This window comes from Onthophagus taurus, chromosome 1 (assembly GCF_036711975.1).
Source record: "Onthophagus taurus isolate NC chromosome 1, IU_Otau_3.0, whole genome shotgun sequence".
Lineage (NCBI taxonomy): Eukaryota > Metazoa > Arthropoda > Insecta > Coleoptera > Scarabaeidae > Onthophagus > Onthophagus taurus.
In genome coordinates this window covers 33,937,983-33,960,283 of record NC_091966.1, presented here as the reverse complement: position 1 = coordinate 33,960,283, position 22,301 = coordinate 33,937,983, and the positions used below count along the sequence as shown (strand labels likewise).

The 22,301-nt window shown below is 29.3% G+C and overlaps 2 protein-coding genes across 2 annotated transcripts; one reads left to right on the top strand and one right to left on the bottom strand.

The window, feature by feature from the left end:
- The first annotated feature begins 47 nt into the window (after positions 1–47).
- On the top strand, positions 48–7,052 carry LOC111429261 (RING-type E3 ubiquitin-protein ligase PPIL2). Its single transcript, XM_023065131.2, has 6 exons — positions 48–155; positions 210–1,170; positions 1,224–1,375; positions 6,404–6,593; positions 6,650–6,789; positions 6,851–7,052. Exons 1-6 carry the CDS (start codon positions 124–126, stop codon positions 6,939–6,941), a joined length of 1,566 nt encoding a protein of 521 aa, XP_022920899.1. The 5' UTR covers positions 48–123; the 3' UTR covers positions 6,942–7,052.
- Positions 7,053–7,234: 182 nt separating this feature from the next.
- LOC111429251 (CD63 antigen-like) lies at positions 7,235–15,897 on the bottom strand. Its single transcript, XM_023065114.2, has 5 exons — positions 15,544–15,897; positions 15,203–15,391; positions 14,901–15,071; positions 7,816–8,034; positions 7,235–7,762 (listed from the first exon to the last, which is right to left on the bottom strand). Exons 1-5 carry the CDS (start codon positions 15,604–15,606, stop codon positions 7,697–7,699), a joined length of 708 nt encoding a protein of 235 aa, XP_022920882.1. The 5' UTR covers positions 15,607–15,897; the 3' UTR covers positions 7,235–7,696.
- Between the last annotated feature and the right edge of the window lie 6,404 nt (positions 15,898–22,301).

The window sequence follows — 22,301 nt, the reverse complement described above, 5'->3', positions numbered from 1 at the left end:
TCTTTCAACTAATTTAATGAAGGATTTTTCTTTCGTTTTAGGTTGGTATGGTAATTTCAACTTAACCTCAAATTTTGACAATTCAAAACATTCATGAAATAATCAACAAAAATTTAAGAAAAAATGGGGAAAAGGCAACACCAGAAGGATAAGCTGTAAATCAATAAATTAGTTTTAATAAAAAAAAATTAATTCCACATTTTTTGTAGTTATTTAACATATTCTGAGTGGACGACTTTATATGGTGGTAAACAATCAGGTGAACGATCCACAGAGGAAGAAAATGCTTTTAAAAGGCTCCCTTTTGATCATTGTTGCGTGTCCCTCCAACCATGGGAACACCCATATTGCGATAGGGATGGGAACATATTTGATTTACCAGCACTAATTCCGTTTTTAAAAAAATTCAAAGTTAACCCAGTAACAGGGCTACCTTTAGAAATAAAAACACTGATTAAGTTAAATTTCCATCGTAACAAAGAAGATGAGATGCATTGTCCGGTTTTATTTAAAACATTAACTAAACATTCATATGTTGGGGTTATCGCCACAACCGGAAACGTTTATAGCATGGAAGCAATCGAACAATTAAACATTAAAAATAAAAATTGGAAAGATTTAATTACTGATCTCCCTTTCGAACGTAAAGATATAATTGTTTTACAAAACCCGGCCGATTTAAGTAAATTTAATATTTCAAAGTTTCATCATGTCAAAAATAATTTAAGAGTTGAAACAGAAGAGGAATTGGCTGATAGAGGTGACCCAATGGCTAAATTAAAAAATATTAACCCAGAAACGAAATATACTCTTGAAACTTTAAATCGAGAATATAAAGCTCCTGAAATTGAAATAAATAAAAAGCAAAGTACAGAAAAAGCAGATAAATTTAATGCTGCTCATTATTCAACTGGAAAAGTTGCTGCTGGTTTTACATCAACAGTTATGCCTATGGAATTAACTCATGAAGCTGCAATTATCGAGGAAGATATTGTTAGATATGAAAGGGTTAAAAAGAAAGGTTATGTTCGATTAATTACTAATTTGGGGCCGTTAAATTTGGAGTTGTATTGTGATGTTATTCCAAAAACTTGTGAAAATTTTTTAAAACATTGCCAAAATGGTTATTATAATCAAACTAAGTTTCATAGATCAATAAGAAATTTTATGGTATTATTATTATTGTTGTTTAAAAGACATTTTTTAATGTTTTGTTTATTTAGATTCAAGGAGGTGATCCAACAAATACAGGGAAAGGTGGGGAATCAATTTGGGGTAAAAAATTTGAAGATGAATTTCGTCCAAATTTATCTCACACCGGTCGTGGAGTTTTATCAATGGCTAATTCTGGTCCAAATTCAAACGGATCACAATTGTAAGATATTTCAAAGTTAAAAAATACTCCCTCCCTCTAGGAAAATCGATTTTTTTGTCCAAAAATAATTGTCAGATTTACTTAAAAATTAATTTATTGAAACTTAACTACAAATATCGTTTCTAAGAAACTTTTGACGGTTATGTAAGTATTTAAACTGAATTGATTACATGTTGATAAAGCCCAAAATCAAAATTTATAGAAACTGGAACTACCCATTCTCTGTAAATGATCTTTATTCAGGGTCAGCTCTTGGTATTTTAGCACTCCTGTGCAAAATTGTTTCCAAATTTTTCAGTCAACTTAAAAAGAAAGATTATTAAGCTTGTGCTTATTTATTATCATAAAAATAAAATATACAGGGTGTCTCAGCGAGACCGTTCATTAGACGTTTATGGAGTTCTGGCCAAAATAAAAATTTGAAAATTTAGATTTAAATATTATCAATTGCGTTCTCTTCGACTAAAATATTTTCAGATTTCTAGCACTTCCGGTTATACCTGAAGTCGCCACCTACTTTATTTTTTTAAATGGAACACTGTATATTTTTACATATTTGGATTTGTCTGTTTTCAAGGTTTATAAATAATTTTCCTTTTTGCAATTTGATGCTGCCGTTCTCGAGTTATTCGAATTTTTCTTGAAAAATCTGCTCCAGCAGACATTTGTTCAACAAATCAGAGAACACTCGATTTTTGGGATATCAATTTAGGATTCAGAACATGCTTAAGCAACATGATGGAGTATGTTTTTTGCTAGATCGTTTGGCCACTTCACTATGGCACGTTAACTTTTCGAAATTTGGAAGTACCATAACTTAATTTTTTTAAATGGCATCCCCCATATTTTATTACTTAGTCTTCTTCGGTGTCTTTTATATCCTATATGTCCTATACCTAACATTAATAGTTTGGGAGATAATTAGGGTTTCTTGAAAAATGCATACATATATATCGATATTTAACCTAGTGTGCCATGGAAAACAAGCCTTCTCAATGAGTTCTTGTCAAAATCTCATTTGTTTACGTCATTTGATGCATGTGAGCTTATAATTATGAAACAGAAAAATAAAACCGGATACAAGAGCCTAAATGAAAAACGATATGAATTTTTTAGAAATATTATAAACTTTAAAAATAAATAAAAAATAACAAAATTTATACCACATTATATATCTTTTAAATATTTAAACAAAGGGTTATATTTGACGTCAATAATGTGTAGTCTTTCTTTCTCTTGAATTTATAAATTTCATATTGCTCTAGTAAGTTCATTTTTGGATCTTTATTACATTGGATGATTCTAACATTATTGTAATTTATTATGTGTCCAGTGTTAATGTGATGTCTATAGACATTTGAATTATATTTATTCTTATGTTCATGTATTATGCCTAATCTTCTTCCTGTTTACCCTATGTATATTCCATTACAATTAGAACATTCTATAAAATAAACACCGCATTTGTCAAGAGTGTCTATCTTCTCCATATGACAATTTGAGAGTAATTTCAGAATAGAATTACTATTGGAAAAAGCCAATGATATATTATACTTAGAAAAAATATTTTTGGATTGTAATGTAATGTTATTGAAAGGGATAGGTTTGTAAATCTTAGGTTCAGTACATTTTGAGTATAATGGATCTTTCTGAAGTTTGATTTATTGACCATGGCAACTTTATAGATATAGGTAAATTCTTTTATTCTATCTTCATCTGAAAGTGGGTAGTTGAGGGCTCTATTAAATAAAAAACGGAAGTTCGCCAATTTATGGGATAATGGACGAGACGAGTCATATGGGATTGTAGTATTAACATTAGTCGGTTTGCGAAAGATATTAAAACAGATCTTATTATTCATATTCTTAAGATGTAAGTCGAGAAAATTAAATGATTTGTTTTTTTTTATTTCCAAAGTGAAATTCAAATTAGGGTGTAGCTGATTAATGTAGTTATGGAAGAGCTCCAGTGAGAGGAGATCTCCATCCCATATACAAAAAACATCGTCACCAAGTGGTTATGTATTGTTTAAAAGGATTACAGTCATTAATGATAAAAGCATTTTCAATGTGGTCGAGGAATATTTCAGATAAAAGCCCTGATAGTGACATACCTTCGTTAATCTTGTAATAATTATTATCAAAATGGCAGTAGTTCTGTGTAACAATGTGTCTCAAAATTGTGTTTAGGTGATCTACAATATTATTGGTGTTACTAAATTTTTCGAAAATATGAGATGTAAGTTGGAAAGTATATTCTATGGGGATATTTGAATAAAGATTTGTGACATCAAAGGAGATAAAGATTTTATTATTAAGTTCAATATTCTTGGTATTATTAATGAATTGCAGTGAATTGGAAATGGAAAAACTAGACTGGAAATCGATTAGCTTGAAAATGTTGAACATGAAATTAGCCAACTTTGAAGTAGGGGCTTTACTAAAAGAAATAATGGGTCGTATTGGCATACCCTCTTTATGAATTTTTGGTAGTGAATACAGTTTAGAGATTTCAGGTTTCATATGTGTAGTCACTATTGAAAAAATAATTATTGGAATTGTTCAACTTGGGAGTGTAGTAGACTAGTGTTTCTTTACAGGTATTTATTATTTCTTTCGTTTTCCTATTGATGTTGTTAATTGGGTTTTTAGTCAGCTTGATGTAATTATTGTTATGTATGAAATTTACAGTTTCTTGAATGTAAGAGTCTTTATCAATAATTACTATTCAATTCCTTTGTCTGCCTTCACAAATATTGCGTTGTTTTCTTTAAGTTTATTCTTTATAGATTTTATGATCTTTCAATAAAGTGTGTTCGAAGTTTTATTTTTATGTATTTTTTTACGTAGATTCGGCTGATGATGGGCTAAGCTCGGAAACGGTTCCGAATAAATTGGTATTAAGCAAGTAAGAAGTTTTTTTATATAGTTTAAATTTTTAAATTTAAAACTTGCAACATGTATTCCAAACATATTAAGATTTAAAGTTTGGTTTACTGCACTTTCAATATTGTTTTAAGATAATTGTTTTTCAGTTTTGAGAAAAACCTTTCCCCAGTAGCAGCAGCAACTGGAATAGTTAGCAAAATTCTTAATGCTACGGATAAATTTGAAAACTCGCAAGTTAAACTGTTTTTATGAATGAAGTTCAAAACTTCTATGGGTTGGGTTATTTCATGGCACAAATCTGAGGCAGTAATATGTCTCTGGCATTCATTATCACTTAACTCATTAAATTTAATTTCTAAGGTTTTACAATGTTGGAAAAGCTCTTCTTCAGACATATCAGTTAAGGTGAAAACATTATGCAAGAAAAAAAATGTATCTGTATAATTCTGTAATTCTTCAAATCTTTCATGAATTGCTTGTATTGCCTTATCAAGTACAGCCAAGAAAAAAAAATTTAAAATTATGCTTCGGTGACAGCAAGGGTTTCTTCTCCGCGTTCGTAGTCAGACTGATTCCGCCTTCTCCTACGGGGTTCCGGTAGAAAATCTTGATCGAAATGATCATCGGTTCTAAAACTCTTAAAAACATTTTCCAACGATTTTAATTTTTGAATTGAATCTACCAAGTTTATTTTAGTATTTTGAAGCATTTTACTTACAATATTGACATTTGAAAAAATATTCCACGAAATTATTGCACATATTAATTTGAAACATTCCATTTTATTCTTAAGAGACATATTATGCTTCGTCTTTAAATCAAAGGACATTTCTCCATTTCCATTACTATCTACAATTTCCTGTAATCCACAAAGAATTTCTGGTAAATTAAATCGTAAGGACTTTATTGCCTCAATTCGACTTCCCTAGCATGTATCTGATAATGCTTAACACTTAACTCACTGATTTTATTTTTCATGACTTTCCATCGTTTCGTACTGGAGGAAAAAGGTTGTACACCTCTTGTACAATTCCGAAGAAACTACCAAATTTAAAGTATGCGCGGTACAGGGTACATAAAGTGCTCTTTGATTTAATCCAATATTTTTTTCCGAAGTCCGTTGTGCCTGCCCTTCATATTCGCACCATTATCATACCCCTGACCACGCATATGTTTATAATTTATGTTATTTTCCTTTAAAAAGTTTAAAATGCACGAAGACAATCCAATTCCGGTGGTGTCTGTCGTAATACAAAACCTAAGAAATGTTCTTGAATATCTTAACCCGGAATGTGTTTTAAGAAACAAGGAATCTTATTACAGTTGACATTTGTTCTTGGTGGCTAGAATCAGGTCTAGTATCAAGAATGATAGAAAAGTAACGTACTTCTTTTAACATTAATAAACTTTTCTTCTTTATATTGTTCCCCAGTAAGTTCAAAATTTCATTTTGTATAATTTTTCCGAGATAGTGTGGCATTATTTTGTCATTAGTTTGAAGGCGTTGTACGTGATCTGACAATAAAAGGTCAAATTGCGAAATCATTTCTATAAGTTTTAAAAAATTACCATTATTTTAGTCAAAAAGTTTTGAGTTTGTAGCCCATACATAAAATAATTCTTTTAAGAATTCCTTCCCATCTTTGTTTTTCTATATTATCGATTAATGACCTGCATCCACACAAATTTTCAATTTCAAAGTATTCTTTAACAATTAATATCATTTGTTTAGAAATCTCAGAGCTTTTGACAACTGACGCTAATCATCATAACCGCCATTGACTAATGCACTGTCCTGTCATGGGAATAAAAATAACTTACAATTATAACAAAACACTGCATCTTTTGAGTAGAACAACCAACTTCTAGACACCAACTCATTATTTTGAAGGATTTTATTGTAGTATTTTTCAGAAAAGCTTCTCTTAGTATTGTTCTTAGGAAATGCTATACCTCTTACTTGTTCGGGTTTGTTTTCGACGAAGAAAACTATCTTTATGCGAGGTCTTGAAAATCGCGTTTTTTTGGATTAAAAACTTATACTGTAGCAAGGCCGCCATTTCTTAATGTTTGAAAAAGAATCGATATCGGACACTTATTTCTGGATGAAGGAAGTAATAATTAATATTTTTGTTATTAGTTTTATTACATATCGTTCGTGTAAACATTTGGATAACAAACATACAATTTTTGGCAAAGTTGTTGGTGGAATGGAAACTTTATCTGAAATGGAACGGATTGAAGTTGATAACAAAGATCGTCCAATTGAGGATATAGTGTTGCTACAAGCCCAAGTGTTTGTTAATCCATATGATGAAGCTGATGAAATGGTGATTATTTTCTAAATTTATTTTGATTAAAAAAATGTTTTTTGATTCATTTTTAGTTGGCTAAAGAAAGGCAAGAAGAAGCTGAAAAGAAACGAATTGAAGAAAACGAAAGGAGACAGAAATTGCTTGCAAAAAAACCTTTAACTGTTTATAAAAGCGGAGTGGGGAAATATATAAATCCAAGTTCAGGGAAAAGGTTTAAAATTATTATTAATAATAAAAATTATTTAAAGATGAATCTTTTTTTTAATTTTTAGGGATCAAGCTGCTTTGGATTTAGAAAAAGACGAAAAGGTTGTTAAAAAGAAAAAATCGAGTACATACAACTTTAATTTTAGTAATTGGTGAAAATAATTTAATTCATAAATAAATATTATACTTTTAATCGTTAAATAATACAAAAATAAATCTATTTCGATATCTTTTTATTTAAATATCAATAAACATGTTTAACATTTACAGTATGTGTTTATTTCATAAATGTTTCAGACTTAGGTGTATATTATTCGGGATAGAACACATATAATAACACTTAATACTTCTTATTTCTTTTTTTTTTCTTTTTTTTTCAGATATAATCGTATAAAATATTATGCGCTTATTCGATTTCTTTTTGTTCGTTAAAAAAAAATCATCCAAAATCCTTAAGAAAAATTTAATTATCCAACCATTTTGTAAAATCGATAAATTAAATGAAGTATTTCGTTTTTCATTTAATCCAATATTTATAATAACAAAATAAAGTTAAACAATACAAAATACAAAACGTGAGAAAATGAAAAAATATAATAAGAATTAAAAACAATAATAATAAGGAGAAATGAACATCAGTCTGATTTCGTGCTAAAAGTGCACTGACAATAAAAAAATAATATTAATAACGTGTTAATTAATAACAAAAACGAAGATAGCTACTCTCTATTTTTTCTTTAAATATTATAAACTCTGTATATTTGTTATATAAAAAATACTAGCAATTTCTAAAGATCTTTTTGTTCTAATGTTAATGGTGTGGTTAATTAATAGTGAAAATATTTATCATAAGTGATAATCATAACAGATAGAAACAAAAATGAAATTAATTTCGATTCATGATGTTATTTTTAAACCGTTTCGTATTCTTTTCGAATTGACCTGGCGAGGCAACATGCGAAAATAACACCAATAATCTGAAAATAAATGTTATTAATAAATGAGAAAAGTTTAAGTAAAGAAAATTTACCTGTACTAGAGCAACTCCTATTCCAACACCTCCAATAAGCGCCCCATAAGTTACAATTGTATCTTTCAACTCTTCCAAACAAGAAGCTTTATAAACGTTTAAACTATTTATGGTGCATGTTCCATCATTAACTGTATCCGGGCAACAAGTATGTGGTAAAGTATTATTTTGAGTGATTTGTCGCCAATCTGATGGACCATTCATACCGCAACATTTCATCTATTTAATTAAGAAAGAAATTAGTAAAAATTTTAAATACATTTTATATAAAAAGTTCATTAAAAAAATGTACCCTTGTGAATATGAAATTTTTAACGGTTGATTGAATTACGTGTAGTTGGTGTTAGATAGGATTTAATGACTTTGTCCTTCAATGTTTTAAAAAATATTGATTGTGAGTTAGTATGCATAATAGACGAGATATATATGTGGTATGTAAGTACATATACCGTAAATACATAAGTAACCATTGTATATGTAACCATGTAAAAAGAAAAACTTTCGTAACCCTCGTTTTACTTCATAATGTGACTTAACAAATAGTTAGGTTGTAGATTTGTACTTATTTATGTTTGTAAATTCCCTCCAATTTATCGTATCTTCGTGAATCGATATTTTATATATGAACTTGTAATTTTATTACTTCGCTGCAAACAGAAGCGAATATATAAGTATTAAGAGATGTATATTAATGTAGAAAGTGCTAAGATGACAATAAAAATTGTATAAAGATGCCTGATTTTATGTAGATGTAGTTGCTGTTACCTCCAGTTAATTTGTGTCTATAGTAATCTTTCTGGAATAAATCGAAGACTAAAGAAAGATATTAGTCCATCATATCTTAACTCTAACAATGGAAACTATTGACCCAATTCTTTTATTGACTGTGTAAATGCACAGTTCGAGTAAGCCATCAATGTCAACTTCGAGATTTACTTCAATAACGCAGCTTTTCCTATCTTTTTCATTTACGTTGGGTAACTTAAATTCAATGTTATTACGACACGGAAAAAAAGTTTATGGTGTTAGCTCGAAAATTGTGATTGTTGAATGGAAATCTTAACCCAGTAGTTCTCCAGCAGCAACAACTACAACAAATTCTTTAGGTAAAGCACCAGAACGTTCCTCTGCAATAAGCAATTAGGTCCATATACATTAATAAATAATAGTAGTAAAAAGGTGACAAATAAAGATAAAATCAATCCCAACAATATCTGATGTAGCTGATTTTACTAAATTAATTGAAAATCTAATTTTAAGTTTTGGATGAAGCTCCAAGAATAGCATAAGAAGGAAACTTTAGAACGAAAACAGAAGTATTTTTAACAAAACCTTTGGCAGAATAACATCAACAAACGTTAACTAACGTTGTTGTGGGTAATAAGAGAACGTCCCACTTCAACATCAAAACGCGGCAACTCGTCAAGAATAATTACAACGTAATTAGAAACTATTACAACCTACTCTGAAAATATTGCGATAAAGCCGCAAGAAGTTATCCCGTTAATGTCGTCGGTTATCTACAATCATAACAAGAAACGGAGCAGAAATGGATCAAGCGAAGAAGGAGGCAAGAAGGTACATAGCGTGGTAATGAGAAGGAAAAGCGTCAAAATTCCAAAACAAGGATGTCATGAAGAGATAATACGTAGAGCAAAGAAAAGGGGAAGAAAGACAATAGAGAAGGCGATAAACAATGAAGTATGGCATAGAACAAAAACGGAAAGAAGTGGGAGTCATAACATCCATTAGAAGTATTTGAGTTTGAGGATCAACGGAAAAAGGATGTGGAGAGAAGGGTTAGGAAAAAGTATTCACTTTGTAGTAGGAGGTCCTACTTATAATGTCTCATTTAGAAAAAAAATGGGATAAGCTTCTTTGGTAAAGATGATATTTAATGCGAATAAAATAATTATTTTATTCATTATTTTCAGAACAAAGCTTTTACAAACAGATTTAAAAGAGAAAGATGATTACTCCATCCCTCAATCATACTGATAAAGAGTTTAAATTTTATGTAAGAGATGGGTTGACAGATTTACAAAAAATAAATGCATCTACATGAAATAATGACTAGAGTATTCCACCATAAATTTGCTAAATCTATCGTCTTACTGTTAGATACTATCTATGTTATCTGTTAAATAAAGTTTTTATTCTTTGATATACGCTTCGCTTTATATCTAGATAACTTGCTGTATATTCAAATAAAGATTACATCCATATTAATGTTCCCATTAACATCGCGAGTACACTCGTGGTTATCGAGTTAATTTGTAGAGATAAAAACAACACGAAGATGAATTATCGAGAGATTGTTAAGTATCGCTTTGTTCATCAAGATATCGCTTCTACAAAAAGATGGACAACAAAACAGTCTGCACATATGTAATTGAGTTAAGAAAACAGAAATGGAATCGGTTATGTATTTTTGGTTTCTCAGTAGGAAATCTGGAGCGTAAAAGGAGGAGGGAGGAGACTTCAAGAGGATCCTTTAGTTTCATTAGATCGTGGACTTGCGAGTCTATCTACATTATTGGAAGCATGAATAACACTTTTTGCCGTTGATTCAGATAGACAATGTATACTAAAACATGAAAAAAAATAATAAATTCGGGTTAGATTTAAAAATTAATATCTCAAAAACGAATAGAAATTCTTAAGTACAGTTTTGTTCATGAAAAAGTAGATACCTTTCTCTGTAAATTACCAATGTTTTATCAAGGTATCTTAAGAATTGGATTTTTTACGATTTATTAAATATGATTGTAAAAATTTGTCAATTTTAAAAAACGACTAAAATTCAGGTTGAATTTAAACATTATTATCTCAAAAACAAATAACGGTTATCAAGTACGAAATTGTTCACGAAAAAATAGGCACCTCCCGCTGTAAATTGCCAACGTTTCATCAGGATATCTTAAGAATTCGATTTTTTAGAATTTTTTTAACCCTTTATGTTCCAAGAAGTCAAAAATGTTGAAACTTTGTGACAGAATTAAAACGCTATCAAAACACACTCAGTAAAGACCTTTGGCATCAAGTTTAGCAAAATATGCGATCCCCCCATTCCAGGGGGATAATGGTACTTGAGAGTACCATCAGGCATTAAAATATATTTTAGTGATGTTGCAGTAAACAAAAACTTTTGTTGCCAATATAAAAATAAACCATTTTTAATTACGTTAGAACATAAGTAACACTTGCTTTAACTAAATCACATTATGATATTCAAAAAAGCAGATCTTTCTTTCATTACAACATAAATAAACATTGCACGCAGTACATTTTGAGTGGGGTCTAGCTTTGGCATAACAATTTCCACAACTTCCTCTTTCTTTACGACATTTTCGTGGACGCAGTAAATTTGAATATTTATTTATAGGACGTGTAGCTATAGAACGACAAAAATCTGATAGAATATTGAGAAAAAACATATTGAGCAAAAACTAACATTTTCGTAAAACCTAAAAATGTCAAAAAAGATGCTAATTTAAATATTCCTGGAAGCCGTATTTATTGAAATTAAGGAATGAGACTTATTCTAAATTAAAGCTCAATGCTTTCTCTTTAAAATGATGTATAAAAACGGTTGTGTTGGATCACAAAAATGTGAAGAAAAAAAATGTTGAAATTAAACTTACATTTTCGTATAACCTAAAAGTGTCAAAAAAGATGCTAATTTAAAAATTCCTGGAAGCTGTGTTTATTGAAATTAAGGAATGAAACTTATTTTAAATTAAAGCTCAAAGCTTTCTCTTTAAAATGATGTATAATAATTGTTGGGTTGGATTGGAAAAATATTGAGAAAGAATATGTTGAAATAAAACTTATATTTTCGTATAACCTAAAAGTATCAAAAAAGATGCTAATTTAAAAATTCCTGGAAGCCGTGTTTATTGAAATTAACGAATAAGACTTATTTTAAATTAAAGCTCAACGCTTTCTTTTTAAAAAGATGTATAATGACTGATGGGTTGGATTGGAAAAATGTTAAGAAAAAAAATGTTGAAACAAAACTTACATTTTCGTATAACCTAAAAGGGTCAAAAAAGATGCTAATTTAAAAATTCCTGGAAGCCGTGTTTTTTGAAATTAAGGAATAAGACTTATTTTAAATTAAAGCTCAACGCTTTCTCTTTGAAATGATATATAATAATTGTTGGGTTGGATTGGAAAAATATTGAGAAAAAAAATATTAGAACAAAACTTACATTTTCGTATAACCTAAAAGTGTCAAAAAAGATGCTAATTTAAAAATTCCTGCAAGCCGTGTTTATTGAAATCAAGGATTCGGACTTATTTTAAATTAAAGCTCAAAGCTTTCTCTTTAAAATGATGTATAAGAATTGTTGGGTTGAATTAGAAAAATATTGAGAAAAAAAATATTAAAACAAAACTTACATTTTCGTATAACCTAAACGTGTCAAAAAGATGCTAATTTAAAAATTCCTGTAAGCCGTGTATATTGAAATTAAGGAATGGGATTTATTTTAAATTAAAGCTCAAAGCTTTCTCTTTAAAATGATGTATAATAATGGTTGTGTTGGATCACAAAAATGTGAAAAAAAAAAATGTTGAAATTAAACTTACTTTTTCGTATAACCTAAAAGTGTCAAAAAAGATGCTAATTTAAAAATTCCTGGAAGCCGTGTTTATTGAAATTAAGGAATGAGACTTATTTTAAATTAAAGCTCAAAGCTTTCTCTTTAAAATGATGTATAATAATGGTTGTGTTGGATCACAAAAATGTGAAAAAAAGAAATGTTGAAATTAAACTTACATTTTCGTATAACCTAAAAGTGTCAAAAAAGATGCTAATTTAAAAATTCCTGCAAGCCGTGTTTATTGAAATCAAGGAATGGGACTTATTTTAAATTAAAGCTCAAAGCTTTCTCTTTAAAATGATGTATAATAATGGTTGTGTTGGATCACAAAAATGTGAAGAAAAAAAATGTTGAAATTAAACTTACATTTTCGTATAACCTAAAAGTGTCAAAAAAGATGCTAATTTAAAAATTCCTGGAAGCCGTGTTTATTGAAATTAAGGAATGAGACTTATTTTAAATTAAAGCTCAAAACTTTCTCTTTAAAATGATGTATAATAATTGTTGGGTTGGATTGGAAAAATATTGAGAAAAAAAAAGTTGAAATAAAACTTATATTTTCGTATAACCTAAAAGTGTCAAAAAAGATGCTAATTTAAAAATTCCTGGAAGCCGTGTTTATTGAAATTAAGGAATGAGACTTATTTTAAATTAAAGCTCAAAGCTTTCTCTTTAAAATGATGTATAATAATTGTTGGGTTGGATTGGAAAAAAATTGAGAAAAAATTTTGAAACAAAACTTACATTTTCGTATAACCTAAAAGTGTCAAAAAAGATGCTAATTTAAAAATTCCTGCAAGCCGTGTATATTGAAATTAAGGAATGAGACTTATTTTAAATTAAAGCTCAAAGCTTTCTCTTTAAAATGATGTATAATAATTGTTGGGTTGGATTGGAAAAAAATTGAGAAAAAAAATTTTGAAACAAAACTTACATTTTCTTATAACCTAAAAGTGTCAAAAAAGACGCTAATTTAACAATTCCTGGAAGCCGTGTTTATTGAAATTAAGGAATGAGACTTATTTTAAATTAAAGCTCAAAGCTTTCTCTTTAAAATGATGTATAATAATTGTTGGGTTGGATTGGAAAAAAATTGAGAAAAAAAATTTTGAAACAAAACTTACATTTTGGTATAACTTAAAAGTGTCAAAAAAGATGCTAATTTAAAAATTCCTGCAAGCCGTGTATATTGAAATCAAGGAATGGGACTTATTTTAAATTAAAGCTCAAAGCTTTCTCTTTAAAATGATATATAATAATTGTTGGGTTGGATTGGAAAAATATTGAGAAAAAAAATATTAGAACAAAACTTACATTTTCGTATAACCTAAAAGTGTCAAAAAAGACGCTAATTTAACAATTCCTGGAAGCCGTGTTTATTGAAATTAACGAATGAGACTTATTTTAAATTAAAGCTCAAAGCTTTCTCTTTAAAATGATGTATAATAATTGTTGGGTTGGATTGGAAAAATATTGAGAAAAAAAATATGGAAGTCGTGTATATTAAAATTAAGGAAGAGAGAGTTATTTTAAATTAAAGCTTATTGCTTTCTTTTTAAAATGATTTAAAATGAAGATTTAGAGGTTTACCTCCTTCACAAATCTTCTACAAAAAAGTCCGACTAAGATAAAAACTTCTGATGAATATATTGTCTCAATTTCGTGATGGTTAAGAGATCTAATTATAGCTTTATAAGCGTATATGAGAATCTTAGAATCTCAATTGAAGCGTTCCAAATTTTTTCTTGTGGTAGTTGTTATTGGAATTGAATTACACAAGTCTTAGAGGAGTAAGTATATAGAGTAACAATTAAATAGAGGTTGAGTAAAGATTTCAATTTTCATTGAAACTTCGGCTACCAGATAACGGAGATAGACAAATCTATTTTTTTTTGGTTCAAGTGATGCTGTAATTCTTACTTACTAAATTGAAGACCTTGGTAGCCAAAAAAACTAAATTAACACCAATACTAAATTGATTTATAATACAGCATACCAATGTAATCTAGTAATTTAATATTATTTTAAGGAATTAATATAAGAAGACGAGAAAAAATGTGTATGTTTATGTTTATGATGGGAATGAAAAATAAAAACACTAAAATCAAAGCCAATGACATGCGATAACTAAACCATAAAGGTCTAGCAACAAATTCATGTTTATTATCAGCCTTTATTGTAACACTTATTAAAAATTCTTATTGAATTTTAAATTAAATTACATAAATGTATCTTTAAACTAAAATTCAACAACTAAACTATGCGTTTTATTGATTTTATGACAACTCGAATCAATTATTAACGTTGATCAAATTGCAAAACTAGAACATGGATGCACGAACAGATGTAGATTATTACATTATTCACGTGGGTGTTTGTCCACCTTTTGTGCTCAATCGACTTTTTTATTATCAATTCTTTCGTAACTACCGCGCAATAACTGTATTATTACATTTGATTCACAAAAAAATAACTCACCTCATGTTGTAAAATGTTCCATGATTTCTCCACGCCGCTCTGATTGAAATAATTATACATCGATTCATTTAATCGGTTCTCCAACATCGATTCAACATCATTCCTTCTTATGTAACCAGCAATTCCAACAATCGCTTCCAAACCAAATATTAGTAATATTAAAACTGAAAACTTTATAACAAAAAATCTTATTACTACTTCGATATTTGTGTTATGAATAAGATTATTTCTTATTGAAGAGAATAATTTCATTTCATGATGAATAATTTGATTGTTGATAAAATGAGTAATTAATAACTTACGGTGATAACCATGCAGTGGTTTTCACGAACGGCTCCGCAACAGCCAAAGAATGCAACAACAAAGACGATAACGCCAACAATAATGAAGAAAATCGGTGCTGATTCAAATGTTGGATCGACAAAACGCGAATAATGATGATAAACGGTGTGGATTATCGCTCCAACTGTTAAAATAGCGATCCCCGATACCTGGAAATAAACCGTGCGACTGTTTTAAATATATCCGGAAGTGAAACACAACGCACACCATTTATATACAAAAAAAAATACACGTGGTTTTCTTAAATGTTATATTTAAAATTTCTTAAACAACATCACAAAGAGATATTTTCTATTCTTACCGCAAAGAGTAGATTGAAGCAAAACAATAAGTATTTAACACAGTTCATTCCACCTGAACCCATTTTTTCTCCTCGTGTTTGCTTTCCTTTTAAATTTTAGGCGTTTTCTCTGAAGAAATTAACCCGAATGATGAGTAATATTGTACACAAGAACGCGATGAATGGGTCGAGTATTTATTTGATTACGTGCTCGAAATCGAAATGCGACACTAATTCGAGGATTCCGACGTGAATGACGTGAGTTCCGTACGGTTTCCGTTCTTGTACTGAGTGAGTGAAGAGACGAATAGGCGCTCGGTTTAAAATCCAACACAATAACACACCGTCTGGAACTTTGCCTTTGTAGCATAACATACAAATTGGAAGGAGAAATGTGACGCTTTCTGGTGGCGTCGCAACAAACTACGTGAATTTAACTTCTTCGGGATATAAATCAATAATCCGTCTGGAAAGTAGGAGGAAAAGTAAATAATAAATGTTTTTCTTTAAAATAAATTTTTTATATTATTCTAAAAAGTGTTTTATAAAATAACACAGTTTTTTTTTCAATATTATTAGAGAAATTATAAAAAATGCCATGAAACCTTGTTACTAATTGTTAGAAATGTTTGTAAAAATGTTTTCTATGTTCGTAATCGTTCGTTTATTGCATAAATAACACATCCGGCATTTAATATAATTACATAAATGAATAAAAACGTTTATTAAAGAACTTGGTATTTTAATTTCACATCAAGGTTCTTTTTATTTTGCTTTACTCAAATTTTAAAAAACCGTATACGGTTTATTTATGAAAATTAAAATACAATTTTGATCATGAATAAAAATTTAATAAATCTCCTTAACCCATTTAGTCCCACGCTGCTTTATATTAAAAAAAATCGGTTTTTTATAATTTTCCATGAGATAAGATGGAATGAAAACTATAAAAATGTACACAGGCGTTTGAAAACTGGTAAGATAAACGAACAACAACACAAAAATATTTTGATTATCATTTATTAACTGAATAACAAATTACTCATAAATAAATAATAATAGTAATACAAAAGAATACTAACAAATACCAACTTTAGTATGAAGTTTAACATAAAAAATATTTATACTAAAATTGGTGCAAAAACGCACCAATGGGATGAACATTATAATCATTAGGGCACGGAACTTTTGTAACAAAATGATACGATTTCCCCCCTCCACTCGTTCTGATTAAAAAAACAGCATACTGTTCAGTGGGAAATTAAAATTTCAAGTTAAAAAAAAATTGTTTTAACAAAAAATTGTTCCTGAAACAATTCTAAACAAACTTTGTCAACAACTTTTTTTGATTTAATCATTAATTAAAGAGATAACCTCAAAATAATAATTTTTCCACTTTTATACATAATTACACGTAGATGCTTAATTAATAGAGATGTAAAATTTTTTTATTAAGATAATTGATTCAAAATCGAAATTGAAACAAGTTTTATTTAAAAATTCTTTTGATAAAACCAATAATTATTGAGATAATTAATTTTGATAGCATACTATTCAGAGGGAAATTAAAATTTCAAGTTAGAAAAAAATTGTATTAACAAACACTATTCCTGAAATATTCTAAACAAATTTTGTTAACAAAATTTTTTGATTAAATCAACAATAAGGATATAACCTCAAAAATATTAATTTTTGTAGCTTACTATTCAGTGGGAAATTAAAATTTCAAGTTAGAAAAAAATTGTTTTAACAAACACTGTTCCTGCTGCAATTCTTAACAAATATTGTTAACAAATTTTTTTGATTTAATCAATAATTAAGGAGATAACCTCAAAATATTAATTTTCATTTTTATACATAATTACACTTAGACGGTTAATTAATAGAGATGTAAAATTTTGTTATTAAGATAATTGATTCAAAATCGAAATTGAAACAAGTTTTATTTAAAACATTTTTTGATAAAAACAATAATTATTGAGATAATTAATTTTGATAGCATACTATTCAGAGGGAAATTAAAATTTCAAGTTAGCAACAAAATGTATTAACAAACACTGTTCCTGAAGTAATTTTAAACAAATTTTGTTAACAACATTTTTTGATTAAATCAACAATAAGGATATAACCTCAAAAATATTAATTTTTGTAGCTTACTATTCAGTGGGAAATTAAAATTTCAAGTTAGAAAAAAATTGTTTTAACAAACACTGTTCCTGCTGCAATTCTTAACAAATATTGTTAACAAATTTTTTTGATTTAATCAATAATTAAGGAGATAACCTCAAAATATTAATTTTCATTTTTATACATAATTACACTTAGACGGTTAATTAATAGAGATGTAAAATTTTGTTATTAAGATAATTGATTCAAAATCGAAATTGAAACAAGTTTTATTTAAAACATTTTTTGATAAAAACAATAATTATTGAGATAATTAATTTTGATAGCATACTATTCAGAGGGAAATTAAAATTTCAAGTTAGCAACAAAATGTGTTAACAAACACTGTTCCTGAAGTAATTCTAAACAAATTTTGTTAACAACATTTTTTGATTAAATCAACAATAAGGATATAACCTCAAAAATATTAATTTTTGTCCCATACTGTTCAGTGGGAAATTAAAATTTCAAGTTAGCAAAAAATTTTATTAACAAACACTGTTCCTGAAATAATTCTAAACAAATGTTGTTAATAAAAATTTTTGATTTGATCAATAATTAAGAACATAGCCTCAAAAAAATTTTTATATATTTTGTATTGAGAAAATTGTTTTAGAATTTAATTTAGAACAACTTTTGTATGAAATTTTCTGCTGAGAACGAGTGGAGGGGGGAAATCGTGTAGTTCCGTGCCCTAATAATCATTTATCGTGATACTTCGCAAAGCACTCTTCATGTAAATGAACGCTAAACTTACTACACATATATTGACACATTATGTCCATAAACGACTATTTCTAGGGAATTCACCGAATAAATGCGTCTAAACTGGTTTCTGATAATACGAAGGATGATGTAATCCTTATATCTCATCATACATCCCAATGGTGTATTTTTGCACCATGAATGTTTCAAGACGTATTTTCAAAATTCATATTTTTATTTCCCGTTTCAAGATATACAGGATGTTTCATAATATATGCGCAGGACTTCAGGATGTGATAGCTTGTCCGAAAATTTGAAAAAAATTTCTATCGACTTACCCTCTAAAATGCACCATTTTCGAGATCGTTTTTTGCGAACATCTCCGAAACCGCTTATCGTACAGAAAACAGCGTTTGTAAGCATTTCTAATTTAATTTCGCAATCCTTGCTCAGTAAACCCAAAGTGAATCCAAAAATAAAAATCAAGAGGATTGAGGTCGGACGATTAAGATGGCCAGGCATCTAGACACCTTACCTAGATGTCGCCGCATATATCGGATATTTAGGAAACCAAAAATCTTTTACTACAATCTTTTTCATCTATTAGCCATTATTTGTCATGAGGAATAAATCCCTAAGTTTATACGTATAGGTTGAGAATCACCCTCGATATTGTGTATTTTTTTGTGTACGCCAAAGAAATTTGATTTTAATGTTGTTAAATTATCAAGAAGAAGAGGAAAATTTACTTCTTTCTTTAGTTTTGGAAAGTGAAGGAAAAAATGTCATCCATGTTTCAGCGGAGAAAAAAGAAGGATTTCAATCAATATTAGTAAACCAGTATTTAAAAGACAATGAAACAAGATTTAAAGAGTTTTTTCGAATCCCACGCCATCAATTTCATTATACAGGGTGATTCAGAAAACCGCTGACAGACTTTTAGAGTAGATAATACATGAACAATTAAGATGAATAGTCTTAATATATATCGGGTCGCAAGTGCCTCCTTAACGAGATATAGCGGGTCAAACGCTATGAAAAACACTTTTGTAGAAAATATGTTAATCCAATCAAAAACTGTTGCTTTAATCAAAGTTTTGTAAGAGACCAATTGATAGATAATTGATCACTTTACACGAAAATACTGCCCGTTTCACAAAATTAGCAGTGGCGTTGAAAATATTGTTAAAAAAGGGCTTTTTATTGCAGATAATGTTTAATTTTAAAGAAACTTTGACCCGCTATATCTCGTTAAGGAGGCATTTCCGACCACATGTATATTAAGTCTTTTCATCTCAATTTTTGATGTATTACCTGCCCTAGAAGTCTGTCAGCGGTTTTTTGAATCACCCTGTATATTGGAACTCATCCAAGATGATCTTGTAACAAAACCGTACAACCGTGTGAAGAATCCAATTGACAAATATGTCATGACAAAAAAAGAAAACCCAAAAAAGCAAGTTTTAGAGGACAAAAAGAAAGCAGTTTTTAATTACAGACTGTCTCGGGCTAGAAGAGTAACAGAAAACGCTTTTGGTATACTTTGCCATATATTTCGAATTTTTTTTTCTCCTATTGAAGTAAAATCTAGCACTGTTGACCTAATTATTCTTGATTGCTGTTGTATACATAATATGTTGCGTAACGAATGTACACTTAACAATCCGAGACAAACGAATTTAGAGGAAATATTCCTACTGAAAATATGATTCCTCTCAAAGGAACAGGAGGATTTGTTTGCGCCGAAGGTAATCTGGCAAGAAAGCAAAGTTTAACAATAGCCTATTATGTTGTACTATTCGTTAATTTACAAACAAAAAATAAATTAAAGTTCTTAAAAACATACCACTTTTATTTAAATCTTCCGCAATTCTTTTCCAAACAGATTCTTTTTCCTTCTGATTTTTATATTATTCGTTTTTCGGATCATAAATCTCTGGATAATTCGAAATTAAAACAACAAGTTGTTGATCATCGGTACTAGAAAAATCTACGATAAACGGTTTCGGAGATATTCGCAAAAAACAATTTTTTTATTAAATTTCAACACCCTGTATCTCGAAAATAGTGCATTTTAGAGGGTAAGCTGATAGAAACTTTTTTTAAATTTTTGGTGCTTATCACATCCTGAAGTCCTGCGCATATATTATGAAACACCTGTATATGAGGAAAATATGCACTAAAAACTTGCAAATGTCAAAATTTTAAAGAATTTGATGCAAAAATAGTTTTAGTTCTATTGTATATTTTAAACAGAAATTTTCAATAGAAAAGAATTGATGCAAATATGGCTTAAATAGAAAGAATTATGAATTATTTTGATATGTATAGCCTAACAACTTTATACCTACTGGTATCGTACAAACAGCTAGCACCTTCAAATCTGGAAGTATATGGCTGTAAAATAATTTTAAAAACGCTGGTGCGTATTCACAACAGTGGGACTAAAAGGGTTAAAATGTTTTTATGTCAGAAAATGCAGACACTCATAAACAAGTTCTTCCAAACAATACGTTGAACCCAGACATTACATTTACATACATTACATCGGGTTGGCGGACCAACCACCCTTGCACAGCGACCCTAAGGATCTATTGTACCCCGATAGATAACGTTATCAAATTTCACCGTGCAGTCCAATGCTCTCAACGAACCTTAATGTTTTACTCGATGAAAAGTCATTCAGATCCTTTGGGAATGCAAAGGAGATAGGCCAAGCAGAACATTTATTGCTAGAGTTGACCTTGTGTTTATCGCACCAGAGATTACCAATACAACTACTAGTTGAATTCGTGAAAGTTTACTGATAATTGAAGTCTGTCGGGCTTTACCAGGTTGCTGCTGCGTATGTGATAGGTCTCACCACAGTCGCATAGAGTTGAACCCAGACAATCAATTTACTAAAATCGGAAAATCTTCTTGCTACTATCTCATAAAGACCACAAAATAACTGAGAACTTGTCTTTGCTTTCAAGTTGGAAGGAAAACTTTTTAAATATTTTATACAGGTGTCTAAAATTCTCCTTACAAACTTCTAGGTCTTGTAGGGGGACTGAGTAGAAAATAAGTTTTTAATGCTACCACTTTTACAAGTATTCTTTTAGGCATGACCCAACTTGTTTAACAATTCAAATCATTAATAACCAAAACAACAAAAAGTAAACTGAATCATTTTTCACAAACACTTGATGCACATGTGATGCAGTATCCAATTTGGGAGTGCGGCGTCTCCTTGAAGCACAACAGTCATTCCTACAGGAGATGAAGGTACCTCTTTCTCGAAGCCGTTGCGTAATTGTGGTAAAAATGGTATGCGATGGAGTCAGACGATGTGGATAACGATACCATGAGCTTATACACGTCTTTGATAGACTGTCCACATTTTGAAACCGTTAAAAAATTATTTTGGGTGGATGGCTTTGTGACATAAATTAATGATTTATGCCTATATGTTTATAAGTTGTAATAAAGTTTCCTATTGTATTACAGGTTAAGACAAGATAAGAAATTAATCTAGTTCTTACTAAACATGAAATTATGGCGTAGAAAATCATCAAAAGGAACCATATCAAGTTATTTATCGTTTAGGTGTTCATTCACGAACCAGTAATTTACACAAAGAACTAACATTGCAAACTTCTAATCTAAAATAAACCTTACCTTATCATAAAAATATTCTCTCTTCGGGCGGCAACCGCGGCAATTTTTGGGAAAAAGCTATTTTGATGAGAAATCAATCTGCCAGACTTATTATTATCTTTCAGCAATGCATAATCACAACTCAAAGAAAAGAAAGATGACATTGTTTGACAAACGAAACAACAAGCAAATATTGGAACATAACCCATAGCAAAAGATAAACTTCCGTTACTAGAAAAAGTTAGAACTGATACTTTGCGTTTATATCT